General features: G+C 29.5%; 1 protein-coding gene across 1 annotated transcript; it reads right to left on the bottom strand.

Annotated features, from left to right (window-relative positions):
- Positions 1 to 6,703: 6,703 nt before the first annotated feature.
- LOC126655245 (probable DNA primase large subunit) lies at positions 6,704 to 13,690 on the bottom strand. Its single transcript, XM_050349339.1, has 19 exons — positions 13,384 to 13,690; positions 13,234 to 13,295; positions 13,049 to 13,152; positions 12,550 to 12,631; positions 12,402 to 12,461; positions 12,129 to 12,186; positions 11,248 to 11,267; positions 10,750 to 10,833; positions 10,602 to 10,666; positions 10,288 to 10,336; positions 10,145 to 10,192; positions 9,963 to 10,052; positions 9,801 to 9,860; positions 9,419 to 9,478; positions 8,953 to 9,027; positions 8,552 to 8,637; positions 8,338 to 8,431; positions 8,136 to 8,243; positions 6,704 to 7,000 (listed from the first exon to the last, which is right to left on the bottom strand). The coding sequence occupies exons 1-19, from the start codon at positions 13,514 to 13,516 to the stop codon at positions 6,983 to 6,985; spliced, it is 1,356 nt and encodes a 451-aa protein (XP_050205296.1). The 5' UTR covers positions 13,517 to 13,690; the 3' UTR covers positions 6,704 to 6,982.

Genomic DNA, 13,690 nt, shown 5'->3' with positions numbered 1-13,690 from the left:
TAGGCTTGTGTGACCTTGTAAGTAGAGAAAAAGGTTAAATTAGTAAAATAATGTTTCACAAAAACAGATGATTAGAAAAAAGAAAGAAAAATACAAAAAAGAATTATGTTAAAAAAAATGAGTGGCAAAGAAAGTGACAGGGTGTAGTTGCTTTCATATTTTTTAGAGAGAGAAAAAGTAAGTAGAGAGAGAAGGGGCATTAAGTTTCTTTCTTGTGTTTCACATTCCATTATGTTTCTTTCTTGGAGTCTTGACTCTCTTTGGTTTGCAATAAAGGGTCATTTAGCCCCTCCAATTTGGTTAAAAGATAAATATCAAAAATAGTTAAATTTGTATTTTATGATAAAAGAATTCACATCTTGTTTAATAGTGTGAGAACTTTTATGGATAAAGATTAATTCGCCCCACGGATTTGGTCTAGTAGTCTAAAAACCATTTGGACGTCACGATCGCAGGTTTAAATCTCGGCTACACCTTTTCTAAAAAAAATGGAGTTGTTAGAGGTGGTTTTTGCTGGGCCATTATAGCCTGAATTTATCAAATATGTGGGTTTGCGGGCGGTCCACATTCCGAAATTGACAATAATTTTAGAGTTTGGCTCAAGAGAGTGAGTTCTCGTCACAAAAAAAAAATTAATTCGGTTTATGAATTTGTGATTTGTGGTTAAATAACTCACGTTCAGTCAATTAAGGACAATACTCTTTATTTTTAAATCAATTAAAGATAAGATATTCTATTTTAAGTCGTAAAAATAAATTTGGTCATTCTGGTCCTCAAACTTATTATATTATATATTTTATCTTTAATTAAACTAAAAATAAAGATATTGTATCTAATTGATTAAAATAACTGAAAATAAATTATTTAACTTCGAGTCATAAGTTCAGAGATCAAATTACTTTTTAAATTTTAATTTTTTACTACGTATTTTCGAATATGATTTACTTAAATATTAAATTTTTTTAACTCTAATATCTATAAATCCAACTTATAAAAAAAATTAAGTTATCAAAATTCTTAATATATCATCTCATCCAAATTCTATAATCCATATAACTCGAATTTGAGCATTTCAAATTTTCACCCTTCACCATCAACATCAACTACAAATTGGAGCGTAAATCAACTTGCAATTAATAATTTGTGAATTTTGATTATCATAAAACGCAGATTTAAATGTTATTGATCTTTTATTACATGTTGAATGTGTGAAATTAAACTTTGTTGGTTTGTTTTGGTTTGAAGTTTTGAGCTTTGCTAATATGTATGTCCGACTCTTTCTTTATATCTCTTCTTGTCCGTTGGATTCTTTCTGTTTTTGTTTGATTTTGCCACGCTATAATGTTTTTTTTAGTTCGAACAAAAGAAGATTTATTGATAATTACTACTTTAAGCATCATAAACAATCGAGCAAAGCTCTCCCTTGACTCTTTTCTTTTTTAATTTGTCAAATCTCACCGAATTGAATATAAAATAATTATATTCAAAAAAATTAAAAAAATCAAAAATTAAATTTGATGCTTTGACATGGAATAGAAAATATATTGATAATTAACAAAAGATATTTATTTACTTACAAAAATGAAAAATAGATTATCAATTGTTTCGTTAATTAAGTGTAGTTTTTGACTAAATTTCTCCAATTATCTGCAAACGGATTTTTGGTATTAGAAACTATAATCATGACATCTGATTAAACCACCATCTAATAAACTCTTTATAAAAGAGAAATAACAAACCTTTCATAAAAAAAAAAGGACAACAAACTTTTTCCGAAAAAATGATAAAATAAAACTTTCAAAAATAAAATTAATATATATATATATATATATATATATATATATATATATATATATATTCACTAAAATATATTAATCTTGAAGTTTTTATTCATTAAAATATATAAAATTAAACTAGTGATTATAATATATAGCTTTTGTATTAAAATATTATGTCTATATAAATACATTTAGGGATTAATAGTCAATAATATTAGAAAAAGGTGTATTAAATTATGACAAACACGTAAATAGACTATGTCTACCATATCATCTAAGTCTAATGGTAAACTAAGTCTAATTTGTTTTATGAAATATCGTGATTTTATTTTAAAAATTTAATTTGTATAATAATAGACTAATTTTAATATTTTATTATAATTTTCTATATTCATTTAGTTTCGTTTGACTTTTCCAATCATTTTAGCTTCAAATTTGTTATTTTTACTTTAATTACCAAAAAAGATAGAAAATTTGTAATTAGATTTAATGTTAATTTTAATTTTTTTAATATTAAAAATTAAATTTTAAAATTCTGAAAGATGAGTTTTGGTAATTAGAATCAATTTATAAATTCAACTAAAAATTAGAACAATTAATTTGGGTGAATTTTTTTGGCTAAATTACAACGAAATGTTGAAATTAGACTATTATTACAAAAATTAAAAAATTTAAATAAAATTGCAACAGTCCCATAAATGTTTGAATTTATTTTACTATTTGATATTATTTATAAATAAAATCAATTATATTATAACATCTCTTTAAAATAATATTAATAATATAATTAAATTATTTAAATTTTTTATATTCTTTTCTGTTGTAAAATTAAAATTCAAATATTTTTTAAAATTATGAATTAAAACAAAATAACCAGGAAAAAAAATCCAGGTAACAGAGTGAAAAATTCTCATTGTACTACAATGATTTCAAGAATTAAGCTCCATTGTGGGGGACGAATCTATACTGGATAAATAGGTCTTAGAATAGGGCTAAAAAGCTGTAGCTCTACTCTATTATTATTACCCGCAAAGTTTAATTTTTGGTGACAGTGTATCCTCAACATCTTAAATTATTGAGCTAAAAATGCAAACTGTTTGGAACTGTGTATATTAAGATGGTCCCGTTTGTGATTTTAGGGCTCTTTACTGATACTATTATCTTTGCCTTTTCCTGTACTTTAAATTCTTTTATCCCATTTTTAAGATTTAAAATTGGTTAAATGGAAGAGGATAAGAACTAGAAGAAGAAAACTTTGTTCAATGGTTCAGCACTGCAAAATCATCCTATGCCATAAAAGTTCATTTTTCTTCTACTTAAGTGGCAATATGCACCTTAAACTTGTAAATAATAAACAATTAACACATAAATTAATCTTATGGGCAAATCAATACACGAATTTGATGATTATGACAATTTACATCATTTTGGCAATTTGCCCCCTCAATTTATAAGTTAATTATCTCTTAAATTGGCAATTTGCCCCTTAACTTGTAAGTAAATTTGTCAAAATGGGCAAATTGCTCATAATCACCAAGTTCGTGTATTGATTTGCCAATGAAATTAATTTATGTGTTAATTGCCCATTACTTACAAGTTGAAGGGGCGAATTGCTACTTAAATCATCTTTCTTCACCAAATCATGTTACTAGATGCTTGTAAATTGACTTAAGTGGCAATATGCTCTCTAAATTTGTAAGCAATGAGCAATTAACATATAAATCAATACACGAATTTGGTGATTATGGGCAATTTACTCCATTTTGGCAATTTGCATCGTTAATTTGTAAGTTAATTGTATCTTAAATTGGCAATTTGCCCCTAAACTTGTAAGTTAATTTGCCGAAATGGGCTAATTGCCCATATCACCAAATTCGTGTATTGATTTTCCAATAAAGTTAATTTATGTGTCAATTGTCAATTGCTTACAAGTTGAAGAAACAAATTGCTACTTAAGTTATTGTAAATTCGTCATAACTCTTAACCAAAGGCTTTTAAGCGCCAACCCAACCATAGCTCTACCACCTTTCAGTTTATTTTGTTAAAACGTTGTTTTAAAAACCAAATTGGTAGGCGGACCAGTGAGGCTGCTGGTTCGCAGTTGAATAAAATTATATAAAAATTTACTTTCTTCGTCTAAAAACAATAGTTCACTTTTCTCTTTTTACATAGTTTAAAAAATACAATTAATGCTCTAACTTTTCACAACTTTATTTTCATTTTTTTATTATACCCTTATTAAATATTTTGTCTAATTTATTTTTTAGGCTAATTATAAATGATAAACATTAAATAAGGATAAAATGGAAAAACCAACACTTTAAGTTGTGATTTATAAGGAATGTGGACAACTATTTGAGAAAAAAAAAAGGAAAGTGGACTATTGTTTTGAGACGGAAGGAATATCTTTTAACATGGTTCATAGCTCAATTGTTGGTTCAACCAGTATAACCACCGATCAAAAGCCGATTCAATCCGGTTTTACCAGTCCAATTCGATTGGAGCGAAGTTCCATTTCTTAATGTCAATTGGACCAAAACTCAACGACCTTTCGATTTACTTTTTAAAGCGTGATATCAAACGGGTAATCAAACTAGCGAGGCTGCCGGTTTAAGAAAATCATATTAAACATAATCTTTAACATGCTTCATACCCCGATTGTCAGTTTAACCGGTTTAAGCATCGATCAGCCACCTATTTAATCTGGTTTTACCAATCCAATCCGGTTGGACCCATATCCATTTTTTAGTGTCATTTAACTTGTACAGCTGATCGATTTCTAATTCAATCGATTGAACCAGCTAGTTCAATCCAATTTTTTAAATACTCATTTTAAAAATGAAAAAAATCTTTCTTACTCATAATCCGCTCAATAATTGATATGTTTTGAATGTTTTATATTTGGTCAATAAGAAATTAACATGTGTTCAACTATTCAAAGTTTCAAACTATATTTTGAACTCCATAATTAGGTGTAACACACTATATACATGTAAGTTTCCCAAACAGTATACTAGTACCAAAGCGCCAAATCATATTAGTACCAAAGCGCCAAATCATATTAGTGTACTGTGATTTGGCGCTTTGGTACTAATATACTGTGATTTTTTCATATTAAAACAATATTTTGTGTTCAAGCTTTTAATACTAATACCACTAAATTAATTAGCATATTAACTTTTCGTATTAGAATTAAAAAAGTTTTAAATCTTGTCGTTATTTATTATTATATAATTTAAGACAAAATTAAATATTGTAAAAATTGTGAAAAAATATATTTTATTAGTTTTCAATGAATTTTAAATATAAATTTTAACATTCATAATAATTTGTTAAAGATGTATCCTCCTTTTCCTTCGAAAAAAGAGAAGAATCTTCTTAGATTATCTTCATTTTAGAAGTTGTTTCTATTTTTTTTTAATTTCTTTCTTCCTTTCTAAGGTTTCTTTCAATTCCTAAATAGAAATAGTTGATGGTATTCTAACTGATATATTTATTTATATTTTTTTGGATTAACTTATGGTTTATATTAAATCTATCCAAAATTCAATACTTTTTGATATAAAATATATGAGGTTTTATGGAGGTCCCAACTATAAAACAATACTTCTAAATCTTTCACATCTTGGCTCACTCTAATAAGATAGATGTCTTGCGAAAAATAAAGATCTGACTTCAAATTTTAAACATGAATATAATTTAAAATTGCAGCCTCACTTAAGCTATGAAAACGTCTTACTAACTCACCTTAAATATTTTTAGCTAAATTAAAGCACCGGCTATTTGATGCTAAAATAATTTATGCATTTCAAGTGTTAAAAGCCAAATCATTAAATTTGTAAACTTTTCACTTCATTATAATTAAAGTTATCCTAGAAACATCGATAAATATTAATAAATTTTTACATGATTTCTTTTGTAGATCTAACTTAATAGCATATGATTTATTACTCTAAAATATCAGAAAGTCTCAAATTCTCTTTGTAATAAAAAAACAAAAAAAAATTAGCCACATACATTAAGAATTTTAAAGAAAATGTAAATTTAAGAAATGACTGATCTTCTATACTATAAAATGAATGTTCCATTATATATACTTTTAGGTCTTCTGTAGCTACTTTATTTTCTATAAAATTAATATTATTTTATTCATTTATCATAGCCTGAAATTAAATTCTGTTTTAAATAATTATCATCTCTGACATATTTTATTTTATTTTAAATAATTGTATCTAATTTTACAGATACTAATAATTTTTTCTAAGTACTTTAGGAGATAAAGTCAAATGACAGTAGAATTTTTGTATGTTGCACCTTCCACCCTAACAAAACAGAAGATTGAATTATTAAAAATCTGGGTCTATAACCTACGTCCATAGTCTACAATATGCAGAATTCGTGTCATCACTGTTCAATCATATGTAGTAAATAGTAACCAAAAAATGAAGAAAAATGGAAGCTCATCCACTTTTCCTTCACATCTATATCATTGACACTACCTCTACTTTAAGAGGTATGGGGCACTGGTTCATATAAAAATGTATGAATAATTAATAAATAAAACGTGTCCCAAAAAAAATCATTTGTTTTAATCTTAAGTTAAGTTAATTAATCTGTCTGAAAGTTGTACTCTATATTAATCATAGGGCCGCAATTGTTCCATTTCTACAGCTTTGTTCTTAATGCAAGAGAATATTCCACTAATTTTATACCCCACATCCATTAACATATTCATAGTATATACATTGATTAGATTATCGTATTAATAATTTAATTATTTAGTAAAAACTAAATGATATAAACAATTTATTAAATTTTAGAAATTCAATTAAGAAGCTTAGTATTTATGAAGTAAAAGTATAAGGAAATGAAAATACAACTAGTTATCATATAATTGAAATACAATTAAGTTATTTTCACTCATATTAACGGCAACTGAATAACACACTAACTTTTCATTATAAAAGGACTTAATGTTAATAAAAGTAAAAATATAAGGACACTATTTCTATCTATATAAATATACGGAATCAATAGAAAAGAAAAAGATGAAATACAGGGGTTGATATGCATTTTGCCAAAAGAGATAAATGTTCTGAAACTTCTTATTTCCAGAGAACAAGAAGAAACAGAGCTGTTAAGGGGAGCTTTTAAATGACAAATCTGAGAAAGGTGGCAGCATTAACAGTCTTCATCAGATTTTCTTATGATAAGGAATTGTCCTGCAATAATAAATAAACACATTAACTAACTAATATTACAGCCTTCTTTCATATATAGTCGACCCTCTGATAATTAATACACATGATGGATCAAAAATTTATTAATTATTAGAATTATTAATTTATTGAATTTATATAAAAAAAAATTATAAAAGATATTTTAAAGCATCTACATTAATAGACCTAAAATTAATATTATATTATAAAAAAAACTAACTAAATACACTTTACAATCACTCAAAAGAATAAAAAAATTATAATTTGATGGTATTTTAACTTCCACTTTATGAATTAAGGTTAGTATTATCTCAAATAAATCATCAATTGTTATACATTTCTTTAAAAAAATCTCTCTAATAATTAATATTCATGTAGAATATATTTTAAATTTTATTAATTATAAAATAATAGAATTATTAATTATCCGACGTGGAACGAAGTTGGTTCTCTCAATTTTCTATTAATTATTAGAATTATTAAGTTATAGAATATTAATTATTAGAGGGTCGACTGTAATAGAAAGACAAAGGCTTTTAAAGCTTTCCGACTAATTTAGATTCGAATCAGGTAAAATAAATGAGCGTAAATAAGTCTAAAATTTGAATAAAGGATTATCCCGGTCTTTAAACTTATGTGTCATGTTCAATTAACTCACACTTAGTTATTTTAATCAATTAAGAAGAATATTTTCTATTTTTTAGGTCAATTAAAGATATAACTGTACAAAACGAACAAGTTCACGGACCGAACGATCCAATTTCGTCATCGTGCCTAAAAATAGAAATTATTGTCTCTTAATTGACTTAGAAATAGAGAAAATTGTCATTAAGTGATTAAATTAGCTACGTATGAGTTAATTGATCCTCAAGCACAAGTTCACGGACCGCGACGACCCTTTATTCCTTAACATATAAAGTCATTACAGCCTCATAATGATTATAATAATGACTTGCCGACTCAACTGGTGTCACCATATCATCCTATATTCCTATTCAGTGCAAGATAATGCTTAGAGGACTCATTTTACATTTGGATTCTAGTTAAAAATATAAAGTTCAACAAATGCCAAATGCACATTTCAAGACTTCAAATTACGATGTCAATTGAAGATTTTAAAAATTTAAAAGGTGGGTACCTTCGATTTGAGGACCTTTTGGCTGTCACTGAAGTACTGGTTAGGATGGTTAATCCCAGAATCACACGACACACCGTGAATAGCTTCAAATGTTAAGGTGCACGCCAACTGCATAATATTAGGTTCGCTTTGTAAATTCACACATTAAATGGAAAATGAGCAACTGGAAGCACAATCAGGGTAATTGGAAAAACTACATAACCTGATAATGTCTATTTCGCACTTTGTCCATTGCATCATCCACTGCACCACTGTTGACTCCCATTCTATTGAGTGCAGCTCTCAAGTTTTCTTCACTGCCATGCCAAAAGCATAACTTGGAGTTATATATACGAACCAAGCAAATGTATTCGACAACACTGATGTATAATGACATCAAATAACCACAAAATCATCAAATTAGTTAGAGGATTTACCTAAACTGTCTGTAAGGACATCCATGATGGTCTCCAACGCCAGGAGTTGAAGAGATGATCTTTTGACAAGAATAAGGTGTATAATCCTGCAATTGCAAAATATTTATATATTGATATACCGATTACAAATTAGCGGATTCTGATCAATCAGAATATGAAGGCAAATGAACATACCATCATGCAGAAAAGCACCAAGAGTTGAAGACTACCGAATAAATAAATTGGTGAATATAAATTCAGCATTTTTAACAAATTAATATATGTAGTTCTCATATCTCAGGTTCCTACTATTTCTGACCAGAAGCAGAGAGCCTCGTATTATTATACCTATTCTACAATCAGAGTTAAGCTACATGCAATGTCCAAATTAGAAACTAATGCTAATAGATGCAACATCTTACTGTTCTCTTTCCTTCTCTTCCATAATTATGACGAATGCTGTAGGCATATTCTTTGTCGAACCTTTCTGCGCCAACCTAATAAAAAAAAAGAAGCAACAGTCAGTATGCAGTTTCATACTCCAAGAAACTATATTACCAACGATTGTTCTACAAATTATTTGTATATATTTCAGGTCATACACACGCAAAATGTAAAAAGAGAGATGCCTCTTGTACACAATATCTCTTAAATATTTATCACAACTTACAAGCATGCTTTAATAGTAATAGGCTAATAGCAGAAACTTGAGAGTAAACCAAAAATCTTTTTCTACTTTTTCTGAACAATAGAATTACAAAACAATATAATAGTCATTACTGGAACCATTGAACTAGAATAAAAATAGAAGAAATATAATTTCAAGGATAGAGAAACATTGGATACCACCACGAATATGACAAAGCAAGTACATGGCTTGCATATTACCTTCTGAGTGAACTCTGCCTTCCAGAACGCAAGAGCATCATCCAACTTCAAACCAACTCCCTAAAGTGTAGATCAAAGAAATGCTTAACAAAATTACCAGAATAACGTAATAGAAAACGAATGCTAGGAAACATAACAATGACAACTATAATGAAACTTTTCTTTACTCGTGGATCATGTCACTATTGAAATATAAAACAAAACACATCCCGAAGTATGATCAGAGAAAACAAGTTTAGACATTAAAAGTATGGTAAGTGCAGGGAACTCAAAATCAATGGAGGGTATGAAATAGAGACAGAAAAACCAGTAATGATTCTGAAGTATTGATGCATTCATGTATCGGAAGTAGCATTTCCACACAAGTGGAGAAAATTACAACCTTGAGAAAGAGACCTAACTGCATCCTCCCTCCATGCTTCAAGTGATGATCATCTCTAAGCTGTGAATTATGGGGCAAAAAATATCAAATGACAGTAAAATAGCAATAGCAGCAGCACAGCTTATAGATAACAATAAGCTGCAAAAAACAATCAGTACTTACTTTTTCAAACAGGTGGCGCATGCAAAGTGGAAAGGAACTCTTAGCGGTAACATCAATGTCTTTAATTGATATCTCAGCAAATTCTTTGGGCTGTAAAGGCAGTCAACAGAATTTGACCTAATTGAACATATGAAATATGACATGAAGTAACAGAACTCCGCGTACAATAGGTATTGAAGTACCTGAGAATAGTCAGGACCAAGGTAGCTTGTGGCCAGGGCTTCTACAATCTAAAAGGCAACCTTAAATATTATATCCAAGAGCACATTATAACAGCAAGACCAACCGAATTGACAGTGTTCATAACTCAATAGTCAATACTCACAGGAGTCAAGCGATCCTTCTCTTGTTCTCCAATCATTGATGTCCATTTCCTGCAAAAAAAATTATGGTTGTGGATTTTTTTGTAAACATAATTAAACAGATATGCCTTGGACGAAATGAATTTTCTTTTTTTTGCTACATGATGCAGCATACCATAGGCATAATAGATAGCTACATGTAAAATCCTCCCTGGATGTCAATTTCTCAAATAAATTAAATTGTTTACAGCCATATCTGATGCGTTATTCATATTAAAACTCAAAGTCATATAAAGAATATAAGAAAGCCATGGAACATGAAATCTACAGCAATTACCTATTTGTAAGAGTGAGCGCCTTTGATATGATACTGCGGAATTGTGTAACTACAAGGGAAACGATCTACAAGATGAAAGTAAACAGACATTTCAATCTTTCATACGTAGATGAAATAAGTAAAGCTAAAACAGAGTTTTAAAGATTACCTGACTTGGAGCAACATAAGCATGGCCTTTACAAATAAAAACTCTACGACCAGCAACAAGCTCTGGGACGTCTTCAAATGGTACCTTCAGAGGAGCAAGATAAATAAGTATAAATTTGATAAATAAAGCAAAACGATATGAGATGATAGACTCCATGAGGGATTTAAAAATAGAGAAGTTCATTCTCAGACATATCAAATCAATATAATTAAAATGAACCTTCAATGTGTAAATTTACCAAACAGGAAATACTATAAATTGAGTAGGATATTTTGCATCCATCGACAGACCAATCAAGTGTTTGATATCCAACATGACTCATAGTTTGGCCCATGAATATTAACATGATGATGACACAAAAACTCAGACTAAATCAAAACATAAATGGCTATCAGAATGTTTCTTCCATCGTCCTATTTAATAGTTCCTTGTAGATAAATAACTACAATTATAAGTTTTTTACAGAAGAGATGGAGCAATCAAGACAGGTAAACAAACCTTGTAGAATATGGCGTCGGCTGCAGAAAAAAAAAGGAGAAAAGAATTCATGTTAGAGATGTAATGAGAAAATAAAGTGAATCAGAACTGAGTTATGGTGTTATTGCATGTCAATAAAAAGATGAACTTAAAGTTCTTGCCATGTGCAATACAGTATTTTATCGCATGTCTATAAATTTTACAAGGCTCTTCCTGTTTAGAGCATAAAAAAAATGATTACAATGTATGTTAATAATTCTACTATCCATAGTTTCATTTTAAAATAGCTTCATGAGTTAGTACAGAACAATGTCAAACTAAGTTGTAAGACTGTTCCATATGAATGGTAGGTCATATTCAGATTAAGTTTTTTGGAAGTAAGCATTTGTTCCTAAACAGAACTGAAAGCACAGTGGAATTAAGAAGCAGCAACAGCCGTCATAGGAATACTTGAAATGCTTTCAATAGAGCCTCAGCCGTCATAGTACGTTCGTCTCGAATTATGCGTCAATGCCATAAATTTGGCTACTAAACAGTACTTTAGCATGATTTAATCTCTTCAAATTACTCTTTTGAAATGGGAAAAAAAAAAAGAGCTATACAACTGTAACTTTCCCAGTTACAAGAATTGACTATATTGAATTCAGTTAAGCTGAATTATTACATTAGCTTTTAAACACTACTAAAGAGTTCCCTCACAATTAGATGAACTTCACAGTTAATTACCACAATCTGAAATCATTTTGATGTCTTGACAAAACCATTGTCGTGTTTGAGATGGATACAGAACTCAAGGAATAATTGAAGATACAGCGATCAGAATCACAATACAAACATAGCAAGCAGCAGCCAGCTGATTGAAAATGAAACGTCAATAAAGCCAACAAGTAATGTACTCTTACAAGAAGGCAAAGGTTGAGCAAATGACCGAGCAACTTGAGCCAATTTGTCCTTTATACTCTATAGTAAAATCAGACACAACAAGAGATAAATCAAACATTAACTTATATATATAAAAAAGTAAATAGACTAACCGTATTTAACAGAAAGTACGAAAATGGATTGCTTGTAAAGAAATGCATTTTCTCTTTGTAAAAAAATACAAAAGACGATCAAGTAAGTAAATGAGAACATGTCAACAAATCAAAAGAACAAGACGATGCAAATTTACTTACCTCCAACTCAGCACTAGGAACTGCCTTATAAGGAAGCCCAAACTCTTGCAACAATGCTCTCTAGCAAACTCGAGATGAAAAGAATAACAAGCAATGAGCGTCTAACTCTAAAATAAGATGAAATAATAGATCGATAAATCAATCTCACCTGAGCTTCAGCAGTCAAAAGACGAAATCTATATCGGAAAAGTGCAGTCTCATTCGAAAGAAACCATTTCCTAAGGTCCTCCCTAATGGAACACGTAACAAGAAAAAATGAAACAATAAGCTGAAAAATTCCAAGGAATTAGGTCTTGTTTGAAAAAAACATGTACAATAATACAATGAATTCTTGGAAAATCAGGTCATGTTTAGAATACTTTCATTTCTCTCAAAATTCCTAGTTTATATACTCAAATAATTAAATTTAATCAACAATAAGGCTTCCAAACATAATAATTAAGCACCATATTAACCAAAAGATCGTAGACTAGGTAGCATAGACACAGACACGGACACGGGGAACAAGACACTACAGGACACTTGGACACGGACACGAGCACGGTGGAACGACGTTATTTTAAGGTTTCCTATGTTAAAAAACACTGATCGAGTGAAGTGTCCGTGCTACCTGGATCATAGAATATTAATTAAACAAAAGCGCTTACGTTCTACAATAAACAAGGCGCAAAACAAAGTGAGATATAATGTCCTTATTCACAACTTCTGATGCATATGGATGCTTCATATTTGCTTTCCATAGCTCCTTTACCTAAATAATTCACAAGAAAAATTAAAAATAAAAAGCCAAACAATCAATAAAATAAACAAACAGATAAAAAAAAAATGTTACCAATTTTTCCATTTCTTCAGACTTTTTACCGCGAGATAATCCATCGGATATACCTTTAAGAACTGAAACAAAGTGCAGTGAGTAAGTACATATACTAACCCTAGAAATGAACTGATTGTATTGGATTGGATAATAATAATAATTACCGACCTCGGAGTCGATCCATGGCGTAAAGCTCGAAATCTTCGAGCCTGACTTCGAGAGCAGGGGCAGAACGGTAAAGAGGAAGAGTCGGGACGACGTCGTTAGGTTGAGTCTTCGGATGAGGTTTAACGATCTCCATTTCTGTGACTTATTTGGACGCGAAATAAACACGGTGACCGGAGGAGGAGGAGGAGGAGGCAGCGCCGATCACCGAGCAGCCTTTTCGAGGTGAGTATTTGTTTTGGTTTTGGTTTACGCGCCAATCTGAGGTACAAAAATGGCGGGAAATGATGAGTGTGAATTGGTAGGACTT

This window comes from Mercurialis annua, linkage group LG7, assembly GCF_937616625.2.
Source record: "Mercurialis annua linkage group LG7, ddMerAnnu1.2, whole genome shotgun sequence".
NCBI lineage: Eukaryota > Viridiplantae > Streptophyta > Magnoliopsida > Malpighiales > Euphorbiaceae > Mercurialis > Mercurialis annua.
This window is presented reverse-complemented; position numbering and strand designations above follow the sequence as displayed.

What these genes read in the sequence shown, in the direction of transcription:
- LOC126655245 (XM_050349339.1), bottom strand. Translation starts at nt 13,516, where the DNA reads ATGGAGATCGTTAAACCTCATCCGAAGACTCAACCTAACGACGTCGTC. An exon ending in TGCTCAACCTTTGCCTTCTT is followed by an intron (nt 11,268 to 12,128) that starts GTAAGAGTACAT and finishes TTTTTTCTGCAG; the next exon opens with CCGACGCCATATTCTACAAG. An exon ending in AGAAGGATCGCTTGACTCCT is followed by an intron (nt 10,193 to 10,287) that starts GTGAGTATTGAC and finishes GTTGCCTTTTAG; the next exon opens with ATTGTAGAAGCCCTGGCCAC.